Source organism: Lycorma delicatula, chromosome 1 (assembly GCF_047948215.1).
Source record: "Lycorma delicatula isolate Av1 chromosome 1, ASM4794821v1, whole genome shotgun sequence".
In the NCBI taxonomy this organism is placed as follows: Eukaryota; Metazoa; Arthropoda; class Insecta; order Hemiptera; family Fulgoridae; genus Lycorma; species Lycorma delicatula.
The window spans coordinates 224,107,874-224,122,420 of record NC_134455.1 but is presented as its reverse complement, the minus strand read 5'-3'; the positions used below and the strand labels follow the sequence as shown (position 1 = coordinate 224,122,420).

At 31.5% G+C, this 14,547-nt stretch overlaps 1 protein-coding gene across 4 annotated transcripts in view; it reads left to right on the top strand.

Moving 5' to 3' along the window:
• The window catches only part of pps (protein partner of snf), a 208,876-nt gene that overhangs the window by 141,290 nt on the left and 53,039 nt on the right, over positions 1–14,547 (top strand). For all 4 annotated transcript variants that reach the window (XM_075373576.1, XM_075373568.1, XM_075373551.1 and 1 more), the window contains one exon: positions 729–799. In XM_075373576.1, the coding sequence (XP_075229691.1) occupies positions 729–799 (71 nt within the window). The remainder of the gene's footprint in view (positions 1–728; positions 800–14,547) is intronic.

Here is a 14,547-nt window from a genome sequence, read left to right as displayed (position 1 = left end):
TGACAATATTGTAGCCGTTTTTCTTTGTCGGACCCAAGAAGTTGATGAACCATTTGAATGCGATAAGGTCGTAATTGTAATTGTTTGGTCGCCCAATGAACAGTTGATTTAGACAAATTAATTTCACCAGACAAACGTCTGATCGACTTATTTGGCGAGGCGTGTAATCTGTCTTTGATTTCAGTGACACTGTATCTGTATTCAACACTGACGCAGATCTTTTGTGTTCCTTGCTATTAACAGAACCAGTCTCTCTAAATTTTGCAACTAACCTTAATACTGATGTTTTGTTAGGAGCTGGTTTATCTGGGTACTTAATGGCAAAACAAATCTTGCAGTGCAACCACTGATTTGGTACTGAAGTACGACTCAACAATGAAAACACGTTCATCTAGCGAAAACACCATCTTGTGTCTAGGAATACACTGAACGTTATAATTGCATTGTTGTTACTATCGGTAGTGTTCTACTGTGTCGCCGTGATGTTCAGATGTTGGACGAGTCCATTTCAGTAACGAGTAGGGCTTGACTTTTGAAATTTCATGGATGAGTGATTGATGGGTTGCATTTTATATGGGATACCCTGTATAATTATATACTCATGTATTATGTGTTTTACTTCTTTTAGCTGAGAAAATTTTTCCAAGTTTATGGTACATTTTACTAATTCTTATGTCATTGTGTTCATGTGATTTTTTAATTGTCATTGTTTTTTTTTTTAATTTTAGATTTATGATTTGTTGTGATGCTTGTGAAGAGTGGTTCCATGGGAAATGTGTTGGTATCACAAAAGCAATTGGTAAGAGAATATATTTTATATTTCATCATGCGCAATTATAAATACATTTCACTTATCTGTAATATTTTGCATAGTTATTTTAATATAATTAAATAATAAGATCTTGGGCTCTGTAAAACTGTATTTAAATTGTTTGCTTTGTGACTTTTTATGACATTTAATTTTAGTTATTTACAGTCCTGTTAAAAATTGACATCTATAGTCCAGTTGTCAGAGCTCTGTAATAGGGTCCAGGTTTGATTCTCAGTTCAGATTTTTATCTATCATCTTATTCATATTTCAATAATTAAAATTTTTCTTCACAAGTTCTTAAGTAATATCTGAAAATCACTTTACTTCTAAAAAAATTAATGGTTTTACTTGAAAACATTTTTGTTTTAAATTATCTTCAATTCTTTAGTTGATGCAACCTATATGTAGTTAATTAATGATTACTTAAATCTGTGATTTTTGACTTCACTTTATTAATTTCTTTTTTTGGATAATTTTTTTTATAAATTACACATTTTGAAAGAATATCATTTTCCTCTGTTGAAATATTATTTTATTGTTTTTAGATCACATTTTTGTTTTTCTTATACACCAGAAGTTTTTGGGAAACATTATTATACTTACCAAAACTATCATTATAGTTTGTCATCTAACATAATGGATGTAGTTGAAATAGCTTTTCTTCCCTTGCCAAAGAAATATTTCCAATTAGAGGATGGAATAATGTGTAGAGTGTGTTTTAGCTTTTTAATTTTACAGTTAAATAATTTTTTTAGTGCTTCATAACCATTTTTTTCCAGTTAATTTTATTTTCTTCAATCTTTTGTTTTAATTCTCCTTAAGGAATTTGTCAATAATCTGTTACGAATTGTGAATTAGTGACAGTTATTTTCATTGATTGATCAGTATTGAAACTGATGTTAAGAAATATACTGTTCATTCATAAACTGTTAGAATAAGGAACAATGAAAACTAAAATAAAATTCAACTCCCCGAATTCAAAATGATTAATAGCTATTAGGCTGCCTTTAAGTCCTATCATAATTATCTTAGAACCTTTTTTTGTCCAGTATTAAATGAATGTTTCAGTTATTAGAAGTTGAAGTGTGTGGTACTCTGAATTCCTTAAAATCATTGGAGTGGTATTATCAGAAGACAAACTTTGAATAGTCATACATACTTCTAACTTGTTAACCCTAGTACGGTACTAGATCTATAATAGATCTTATAGTAGATCAATTGTAATACACAATACGGTTTTTTTTATTTAAACAGTTAAAATTATCTTTCTTTTTTGTGAGTTTTTAAATTTAAAATAAGCATAACATATAAAATATGTTTACTTATTTAATATATTAATCATATTGTGTAATTATTTTCAAAGAATAAGAAACTTTAAATAAATTATTACCTAAATTTGATTATTACGTAAAAAAAAAAAAAATAATTAGAATCCTTAACCATTATTATGTAAAGATTACGTTTGATTGATCTAGCACACCAGTAGCATTTTCTTGCTCAGCAATCTTAAGCATATTCAGAAAAACTGGACACTATTTTGTTAGAATTACTGATGCTGATTTTTGTCAGCCATAGTATTATTCTACATGTATTTCCTCTTCCATTTCACCTTAATTTATTTAAAATGTAGCATTTTTTAAATTATTTGTACAGTGATACTCTCCAAGCTATTGAAACCCAGTAAAAAGGATGACTTACACTGTATTCAGTTAGCTCATAGATTGAAGCATAAGTAAACATTGTGTTTGTGTGAGTTTATCATGATTGTGCTGAGTCATGTTCTGTGTATCAGTGCTGATTCATAATGTGGCCATATATATATATGGCCACATATATAATACTCCACATAATATATACTCATATATTAGTCACCATATAAGTCATGTAATCAAACGTTTATGTAATGTTATGTCTTCTCAGTTCTATTGAAACCCTTGATCCTTTCATATGATCACTCTTTAGTTTTCATGTTCAATTTTTGTGTTTGTGTTACTTATTTATTACTCAGTTATTTAAAGTTAATGTAATGCAATTTTTTTTAAGTTTTGTGTCTGTATCTTGATTTATATCATTATTTTGACTCCATGTGTGATACCAATTCAGCTGATAGTAGTGCACAATTATTAATATTTCCTCTGAAAAAGGCTGCAATTAAGTCATGCAGAAAAAGACATAATTTTAAATGCTTACAAAAGTGAAGTACAGAATAATCCAGCAGCATCGATTTTGGTTGTCATTAATAAAACTGCCAACATAAGTGGAAGTTGAGTTACTTCAGTGTACAATGTGATTCGCGAGTATAAATCTACTAATGAATTACAGTCTCCTAAGAAACAAAATCTCACAGGTTAATTGAAGAAAAAGTTGACAATTTTGATTAAAACATGATTCCTAAAAAAATACATTAATTTTATTTTCAAAACAAATTGCCTTTTTTCTGTTTAGCCTCTGGAACCACCGTCAGAAGATGAATGAGGATGATATGTATGAATGTAAATGAAGTGTAGTCTTGTACAGTCTCAGGTTGACCATTCCTAAGATGTGATGTGTGGTTAATTGAAACCCAACCACCAAAAAACATCAGTATCCACAATCTAGTATTTAAATTCATATAAAAGAAACTGTCTTTTCTAGGACTTTGAAATCAGTGATTGGTGAAGATGATTTCATCATTAGATCAACCCATGGATACAGCAGACAAAGTGTTACGAGTTGTAAATGATAACAATCTACCAGATTTCTGAAGAACAAGTTTTTTATAATTTGTTAAACAGTATGAATTTTAAATACAAAAATTGGGGTTGGGAAAGTGCTTTAAGGATTATATCATTATATGGTGAAGACATTACCTCACTGAAATAAAGAAAATTAGGCTAGAATATATTGTATGGATGAAACTTGGGTCAACAAAGCCACATAAAAAGTTTTGTTTAGAAAGATAAAGCTATGAATTCGTCAAAAGAAGCCTTTCTGTGTGGCTAATCAGCCAGTAAAAGGCTTCATTGGGGAAAGGTAGGCATCTCATAATTATGCATATCAGCAGCGATACCAAGTTTGTCAATGGTGGTCTCTGATTTTTTTAATCTTAATCTACAGGAGACTATCATAACAAGATGAATGTCACAAGCATGGCATATCTTTTGAGAAATGGTTTATTGATGTGTTACCTCTTCGGGAAGATAATTCTGTTATTGTCTTAGACAACATCCCTTACCATTCATGTAAAAAGGAAAACATTCCAGCCGTGTCTTGGAAAAAAATGATATCAAAATGTGACTTTTATCAAAGGAAATGATTTTTGAAGAAGATGCACTTAAGGGCCAATTATTGCAAAGGGTTTCGCTTGTTAAAAGTAATTTTAATGTGTATAAAATTGATGAGTTAACAAGATCCAGTGGTAAAACCATGCTCAGATTATCTCCATATCATTGTGAACTCAATCCAATTGAGTTAATTTGAGGACAAATCAAAAGTTATGTTGCGTCAGAAAATACTGCTTTTAAAATATTTGATGTTAAAAATTGAGCTTAAAAGCCATTGATAAAATGGCCAGCAGAAATGGAAAAAATTGTTAAAATATATAACAGATACTGTCAAACCAAACTATTGGGAATTCGATAATAAAATAGAAAACAAAATTGAGCCTCTCATTGTATCTCTCAATATTGAAAGCACTACGGATTCCTGCAATCTAATGAAAAACTGAAAACTGAATTGAATTTATTATTTGTTTATTGTCATAAAAATTTAATCTAAAATATTAGTTAACTTTTACAGTTAATGGACAAATTGATAATTTCATCATTTAAAAAACTCAAGGAAACTATATAACTGTAAACAATTTTAATGAGTAAAATACCTCATAGGTTATCTGATGTTCCAAACTAGGTAGGTATATATATATATATATATATATATATATATATATTGATCACTTAACATGTCTTAATTTATTCAAATTTAAAATATGTGTTTAATTTTTTTTGAAAATATAATAGCGTATGGTTACTGAATATTAATATTGTTTAGTTAGTTTTATATGCATGAGGATTTACAGTAGATGCTTGTGAATTGGCTGCCTGAACACTTGTACACACAGTCTGTTTATAGGAACACAATATAAGCTAACTGAATTAGGTATAGGAATACCTCTGTTAATATTAATTCACATTTTTGCCTTATTTTTGAACTCAACATTAATAAACATGTTGTCCTTGAATTGTCAAGTTGACAATGTGGAGTTCACATTGTCCTTCTTCTGCAGTGGGACATACCTAATTTGATGATCAGCCATTGATACACGAGGTCATTGGGTAACAGCTAGTCTGCCCTTGAGCAATGTCATTGTTGTTTTCTCTGTGCTAAATACCGTCTTAAGTAGCAAACCCCACCACTGGAGTATCTTGCAAGCCTTGGCTGCCCTGAATTTAATCTCATTCCTCAGAACAGCAAAAGCCCATCATCTGCATACACGATGACACAGCATCCACTGGGTAACCTCAACTACATCAAAGTATCAAATTCATAAACCCAGAGAAGGAGCCCTAAAACACTACCCAGCGAACAACCTTTAGATAGTGTTTTTCCTACTTCTGAGATGTCATCTCGAAGAACAACATGTCAGTTTCTGAAATAATTACATAACACATTCAGCTCATTCTGCATACAATCAGACATCTGATTGATAGGAAAATTCATCCTATACTTTAACCAGCATTCTAGAGTAATGAAAGTGACAGCTGCTTCAATCCTGTGCCTAGATTAATAGGTGGTAGAGGCATATTCACAAAATCTTTTATAAAACCCCAACAGAAAAAATCACATGGGCTCAGATCAGGTGACCTCAACCCACCGGGTTGGTCTAGTGGTTAACACGTCTTCCCAAATCAGCTGATTTGGAAATCGAGAGTTACAGCGTTCAAGTCCTAGTAAAGCCAGTTATTTTTACACGGATTTAAATACTAGATCGTGGATACCGGTGTTCTTTGGTGGTTGGGTTTCGATTAACCACACATCTCAGGAATGGTCGAACTGAGAATGTACAAGACTACACTTCATTTACACTCATACATATCATCCTCATTCATCCTCTGAAGAATTATCTAAACAGTAGTTACCGGAGGCTAAACAGGAAAAAGAAAAAAGAAAGAAAGATCAGGTGACCTTGGAGGCCACCACAAACATCTGTCTTTGGGTACGTGCCAACTAATCCAATAGTTGAGGAAAACATCATTCAACTAATCCTGATAGATTGATGTTAACCAATCCTATGTATGATTCTAGTTTTCCCACCTTGTTGCCAGATAGAATTCTTTGTTCTATCTTATAATTTAGGAAAGAGTCACGTATACAGCACATACAAATAGCCAACATCTGTTACACTTGCTTCAGCGAAAAAGTAAAATTGCCATTGAGATATTGCACAGAAAACTTTTAATTTTGGGGAGAGTTCCTTTTGCATTGTAAGAGTTACAGGAATTTGCTGACTCCCAGATACGGACATTATGTGTGTTAACTTTTCCACTAAGATAAAATATCTCATTAAATGCAACACAATCAAGAAAGTCATTTTTCATGTGAATGAAGATAACTCAGTCAATAAAAATAAATTATTTATAATTGATAGTTGATTATTAATCTAGATAAGCCAGTGTTGCTGCTGTAATATTTTACTTGTAAAGTCAAAAGTCAACATGCATAGCATAGTTGGTAGGCTTCAAAACCTATAATAATTGTAAATGATGCGAGCTTATATGTAATGCTTCCTTAAAAGCATCAGCTCCAGCATTGGTAGCTCACAGCTAGCCTTCCTAACAGATTTTTTTAGAGCTACATAGAAAAGGCTCCTGGACTTGTTCAACAGTTTCTTCAGACACCCTTTGTCATTTTGCATTCATACATTTACACAGACATCTGATCATTTAAAACTGATTATGTCATTGATAAATTTTATTGTTACGTGGAGGATCACATTAAACTTTACAGAACACATGTTGAACTATAACTACATATTCACATTTAGACAACTCCAAACGCAGAAGGCTTTCTGTTTACAAGTTGCCATCTTTGCTAATTGCGCTGTCAAGCAGAAAGCAGAAAAATAGGAAATAAATTTATATCCATGCATGCAGCTAAAATTGTCTTTTTGCTCTTTGATTCTTCCCATTTTTCACCTTCCAATCCCCAATCCTCTAAGTTAACAGGACTTTAAAAATAATGTTCTTATTGTTAATTAACTATTAAATATACTAAATTTTTTCTTTCTTAATGTGGTCTACTGCTTCAAAAATGTTACAGTACATAATGGTGTACCAGAGTTTCAGGCTCCTCAGGGGCCTTTAAACCCAGCCTTTCTGTTTTAACAAAAATCAGATATTGTGATATTTGAATCAAGCTTTTAAAATTGTATTAATTGTGTTGTGTTCTATCCTTAGAAAAGATATGATATTTGAATTTCTCTTTTAAGATTGTTCTAATCTTACAAAAAATGAAATAGATAAGAGAAGAAAACATTCGAACATTCTTGTCCTAATGAAGATTGTTCTCCCTAAACCAGCGTTTTTCAACCTTTCAGTATTAGCGACCCAATTTTCAATTATAATTTTAATCGCACCCCCCTCTTATTCAGTAACAATTTATACAATAATAATGTATTCTTTGTATTTTGACGCTATGGCTACATTACGATCTTAATTACAAACCTTACAAATTGCCAAGAACAAGTAAATTTATTGATAATTGGCAATACCAAGCCACTGCATTGACAAAACTAGAATCAATGCCTCTCTTGCTCTCTTTCTTCGTCCACCTCATTGGCTTCAAAAGAAGTTCCAATTTATGTCAAACATTCTCGAAATGTCTCTGTGACTGTCTGCGCAAATGTATGTAAATGCTGCACCTCATTCAATTCCAGCTAGATTCAGTCAAGTCTATTCTATTGCTATCGAATCTATCATGAATGTGTATTTGGTAATTTGCGTGTTAATTGCAATTTCACAGTATTAAATTTTTCACGATAGCAGATTTATACAGAATCATGGATAAATTCTTAAGTGGGTGTAAGCGAGCATTAGACAATAGTGAAGCATCAACAAGTGCACAGATGAGCGTGGTTCTGAAAGTAAACTCAAGAAAATATTCTCAAGAATACTTAAATTTTGGGTTTACCAGTATTGAAGTAAATGAAGAAGAAAGGTCCCTGTGTGTCATTTGCTCAAAAATTTTTGGCAGCAGACAGCATGAAACCTAATAAACTTAAACATTTGGAAACACTTCATAGTGAATACGTTAATAAACCCTGAGAATTATTAAAATCAAAATCATATGAAAAACAAGCATCATTTTTAAGAAAAACCTTGTCTGTGAATGAAAAAGCTGTATTTGCCTCTTACAAAGTTTTGTATAAAGTAGCCAGATGTAAAAAACCCCACACCATTGGTGAAGAGCTTATTTTGCCAGCTTAATATTGAGTTTGTGAAAACTATGTTTGGAAATGATTTTTCCAAACAATTGCAGTCCATACCTCTATCAAATGATACTGTTACCTGTCAAATTGGTGATATAGCTAAAAATGTACAGAATTAGCTTTTCGAGAAGTTAAGTAATGAATTGTTTTCAATTCAGCTTGATGACAAACAGCAATAAAGATGCTCATTTCATTGCCTATGTTCAATTTTGTGATTGTATGTCAGCATTAAAGAACTACTTTTCTGCAAACCAATAGAACTCAAAGCAACAGTACTCACATTATTTGCTATTTTAAATGATTTTATAAACAAGGCAAACATAGAGTGGAAAAATTGCATCAGAATGTGTGATTGTGCTCAATCAGTGTCTGGAAGATTCCGAAAGTATACAAGCACTAGTGAAACAAAAATCTTCACAGTGTGTCTGGACATATTGCATGATCCACAGAGAAGCTCTGGGTTCCAAAAAATGTGTCCTGGTCTGAATATTGTGCTAATGATGGTTGTAACCGTAGATGATTTATTTGTGATGGAATTAAACAACTTTGTCAAAATATTTGAGAAATTAAATACCTTGAATCTTCAGCTCTAAGGGGCAAATACACATTTGTGGATACGAGTGATAAAGTTAATGCTTTTTGTAGAAAATTAGAATTGTGGAGCAGAAATTTAAACAAAAAACCAAAAAGTGTTTAAAAATGTGGATGAATGTGTTAAAACTTAGAAGGCTGAAGAACAATATGTGAGAGTTGTTTTTTTAACCATTGAAAGTCATTTAGCAAGTTACAAGTGGGTTAGGGATCCATTTCAAAATACTCCCAAAGGGCTCTCAACTGCCAAAGAAGAAATTTCCACTTCACGGCAAGTGGCGAAATCAAAAGACAATTTAGTAATAATTCACTCTTTGAATTTTGGGCTGGGGTGGATGATGAGTTTTTTGCACTGAAAACCAGAGAATTTCATATACTATTACCATTTCCAACATCCACCCTTTGCGAAACCGGGTTTTCTGCTGTGGCTGCTTTGAAGACAAAATAAATCTCACCTAAATATAGAAAAAGAACTCAAGAGTGTAGTGTCTGTCTATTTCTGATATTAAACCTTCCTTTGAAAAACTTTGCTCTGTAAGACAGCCCAAGGGAGTCGCTAATAATTATTAAACTTGTTTTTAATTTAGTATTGATAAGTTAATTGTGAAATACATTGTGCAGTACTGATCCTATTTGTAAGTGTATTATATCAGTGTAAATGTATATTTTATTTTTTATAATGCGAGAATATATTTTGTCTTGCTTTCTTTCATTTTTTCTTCTGTCATTTGAGTGGTTTGATGCAGCTCTCCAAGATTCCCTATCTAGTGCTAGTCATTTAATTTCGGTATACCCTCTACATCCTACATCCCTAACAATTTGTTTTACATACTCCAAACGTTGCCTGCCTGCTCAATTTTTTCCTTCTACCTATCCCTCCAATATTAAAGCGACTATTCCAGGATGCCGTAATATGCGGCCTATAAGTCTGTCTCTTTTAACTATATTTTTCCAAATGCTTCTTCTTGCCGCAACACCAAATCTATTCCAAATCTATTTCCAAATCTATTTGCCACAACACCTCTTCATTTGTCATTTTATTTACCCATCTGATTTTTAACATTCTCCTATAGCACCACATTTCAAAAGCTTCTAATCTTTACTTCTCAGGTATTCGATTGTCCAAGTTTCACTTCCATATGAAGCTACACTCCAAACATATACTTTCAGAAATCTTTTCCTGACGTTTAAATGAATTTTTGATGTAAACAAATTATATTTCTGACTGAAGGCTTGTTTCGCCTTTGTTATTCGGCATTTTATATCACTCCTGCTTCGTCCATCTTTAGTAATTCTACTTCCCAAATAACAAAATTGTTCTACCTCCATAATCTTTTCTCCTCCTATTTTCATATTCTGTGGTCCATCTTTGTTATTTCTACTACATTTCATTACTTTCTTGTTTTGTTCTTGTTTATTTTCATGTGGTAGTTCTTGCGTAGGACTTCATCCATGCCATTCATTGTTTCTTCTAATTCCTTTTTACTCTCGGGTAGAATTACTATATCATCAGCAAATCATAGCATCTTTATCTTTTCACCTTGTACTGTTGCTCCGAATCTAAATTGTTCTTTAACATCATTAACTGCTAGTTCTATGTAAAGATTAAAAAGTAACGGGGATAGGGAACATCCTTGTCAGACTCCCTTTCTTATTACGGCTTCTTTCTTATGTTCTTCAATTAATACTGTTGCTGTTTGATTCCTGTAAATGTTAGCAATTGTTCTTCTATATCTGTATTTGAACCCTAATTTTTTTAAAATGCTGAATATTTTATTCCAGTCTACTTTATCGAATGCATTTTCTAGGTCTATAAATGGCAAGTATGCTGGTTTGCTTTTCTTTAATCTTCCTTCTACTACTAATATGAAGCCTAAAATTGCTTCTCTTGTCCATATACTTTTCCTGAAACTAAATTGGTCTTCTCTTAACACTTCTTCCACGCTTCTTTGAATTCTTCTGTACAGAATTCTTGTTAAGATTTTTTATGCCTGGCTAGTTAAGCTAATTGTTCTGTATTCTTCACATTTATCTGCTCCTGCTTTTTTTGGTATCATGACTATAACACTCTTTTGAAGTCTGATGGAACTCCCCCTTTTTCATAAATATTACACACCAGTTTGTATAATCTATCAATCGTTTCCTCACCTGCACTGCACAGTAATTCTACAGGTATTCCGTCTATTCCAGGAGCCTTTCTGCTATTCAGATCTTTTAATGCTCTCTTAAATTCAGATCTCAGTATTATTTCTCCCCTTTCATCCTCTGACTTCCTCTTCTTCCTCTATAACACCATTTTCTTATTCATTTTCTTCGTATAACTCTTCAATATATTCCACCCACCTATCAACTTTGCCTTTCGTATTATATATCGGTGTACCATCTTTGTTTAACATATTATTAGATTTTAATTTATGTACTCCAAAATTTACCTTAACTTTCCTGTATGCTCCGTCTATTTTACCAATGTTCATTTCTCTTTACACTTCTGAACACTTTTCTTTAATCCACTCTTCTTTCACTAGTTTGCACTTCCTGTTTATAGTATTGTCGATAGTTCCTCTCATTTTCTTCATCACTAGCATTCTTATATTTTCTACTTTCATCCATCAGCTGCTATATATTGTCTGAAATCAAAGGTTTTCTACCAGTTTTCTTTGTTCTGCCTTAGTTTGCTTCTGTTGATTTAAGAATTTCCTTTTTAACATTCTCTCATTCTTCTTCTTCATTTCCTACCTTATCTTTTTTACTCAGACCTCTTGCGATGTTCTCCTCAAAAATCATCTTTAAATTCTTTTCCTCAGCTTTTCTAAATTCCACCAATTCATCTGACACCTTTTCTTCAGGTTTTTAAACCCCAATCTACATTTCATTAACACTAAATTATGGTTGCTATCAATGTCTGCTCCAGGGTAAGTTTTGCAGTCGATGAGTTGATTTCTAAATCTTTGCTTAACCATGATAAAATCTATCTGATGCCTTGCAGTATCGCCTGGCTTTTTCCATGTGTATATTCTTCTATTATGATTTTTAAACTGGGTGTTGGCAATTACTAAATTATACTTTGTGCAAAATTCTGTAAGTCGGTCCCCTCTTTCATTCCTTTTGCCCAGCCCGTATTCACCCACTATATTTCCTTCCTTGCCTTTTCCAATGCTCCAAGTATTATTAAATTTTCATCTCCTTTTATGTGTTTTTGCTTCGTCAATTTCATCGTATACACACTCTACCTCATCATCATCATCATCATGGGCGCTTGTAGGCATATAGACGTTAACAATTGTTGTCCATTTAGGTTTCGATTTTATCCTTATTGCCATGATTCTATCGTTATGCATTTTGAAATACTGACTCTCTTCCCTATCTTCTTGTTCATTACAAAACCTACTCCTTCCTGCCCATTATTTGAAGCTGAGTTAATTATTCTAAAATCACCTGACCAAAAGTAAATTTTCCTCTTCTCACCAAACCTCTCTAATTCCTACTACATCTACATTCATCCTATCCATTTCCCTCTTTAAATTTTCTAACTTGCCAACCTTTTTTAGATTTCTAACATTCCACGCTCTGACTTGTAGAATGTTACTTTTTAATTTTCTGGTGACCCCTTCCTTAGTAGTCCCCACCCGGAGATCCGAACGTTGGACTAGTTTCACTCCAGAATATTTTACCAAGGAAGGCGCCTCCATCTTTGTTATGAAAATGCAGATCTTAACTAATATCACTTAACAACAGAAGATGTAAATGAGCTGTAAAGATGTCTAATAATTGAATTAGATATCTCATAATTGATATTCTTTAGAAAAATACCTCAACACAGGTAATGATTTCAAGAAGAGGCAGATTTGAGGAAGATTGACTAGTGCAAAATGTAAACTAGGAATGGAATAAAAAACTAGAATACTAGTAAAGAAAAAAACATGTTACGATTGCGAGTAAGTAACTCTAAAACAATGTTCTTTGTTTTGAATAATGTTTGAAAATCCAGTGCTCATCACATTTTGAAAAGTAAATTTAGAAACTATATTTAACCCTGATCCTGAAATGAATGTAGTATGATTCAGACATGAGATTCCAATTTGTGAATTGTTGCTCATGCATTAAAGAAGTGAAATTTTTCAAAAAAATATTTTTTTGTCTATTGAACCCACTTTTAAGTGTTATCACTGGGCCAACAAAAATCTACTTGTATTATAATTATAGATTAATCTGTTACAGATATTAGTATAGTCCAGTGCTTTGATTTTATTGATGTTGTAAGACAACCTTCTACTAGCAATTTATCATTATTTTTTTTATTTTTTAATGGTGACTGATACTTTCAGCAGGATAGTAGGCCACCAAATTTCCAAATTTGTATGAAAATTTTCTTCATGCCACTATTTTCAGGAGATGGATTGGACAAAGAGGTGCAGTAGATGTCAGCCTTCTAATTTGAAACCATTGGACCTTTACCTCTGATTTACAGCTTTGTTAGCAATAATTTGTGTCTATACTTTTCAAATTTAACTATTCATTTTTCTTAAAATGTTAGTGCAGTTGTCTCTTAATTTTCTTAATATATCCTGTGTAATATATTCTCTAACAATTACCTATAACTAATATTTTAAAATCTAAGATGAAAATCGGATATGATTGTTTGCATGTATATGTGTTAATGTACTCTATTCGTTGTGAAAAGTATATTGAATTAGTTCATTCATTTGTGCAACTAGAACTACAAGAAATTGAACTAGCTTGCAAACAAAACTGAACTTGGATTGCAATATTTTCTTTTTAATTAAATTGAAATAATTTTTTTTTAATGTGATGAGATAAAATTATTATAAAGTTTATTAATTCTCTCCTAGAAACAATCATCAACAGATTAATAGTCTCTACAGATTTATCAGTAATGAAATAATGTAATGAAACAAATTTCTTTGTTTTTATTTAATGTAACTGTTAATAGGTGACTAGATTCTGCTGATCATCATGTAGTATGATGATAAATGATACATAAGTAACAGCTCAAATACATTAATAGATTTTTTATTTTCCTGAAACAAACTAATTAGGAAAAATTAAAAAAAACAGTCATATGTTTCATAACTAATTAAATAAAATTTCCACTATGTTTTTGTATTATTTTTTTTGTTAGATAGTGTTTTTGAAACTTAAAACATTATTAAAACCTACAAAAGTTAAACTACAGTTTTGAAACTCTGCTACGTTTTTCAGAATCTTCATAAATATGTGTAATTTTTGGATGCATGACAGCCATGTTCAGTGGAAACAATATAATGTTAAAACTGTGATCATTCTTCAGTTTAAAGCATGCTTGTTGAAGAATGCCAGCAAAGATTTTAATTTTAAACTAAGTATATAGGATGAAAAATCAGCTTAATCAACAGTGTTGATAAATAATGTAATGTGTAAAGTACATTGTGTTTGTATACACATACACATCCACATACCCATTAAAAATGTACACATGTTTAAATTTTAATAAAATCAGGATTGGTGGTTTTTCTTGATTGAAGTGAATTATGTATACAAAATATTGAATGTCACAACAAACATAATGTATTATTTGTTATACATATTATTTTTTTTAAATAAAGTAGATTTATTTTAAAAAAATAAAAATATTGTAGTTTTTAAGTCTAAGATTCATCCTATTTATTTTGTTTATTATATA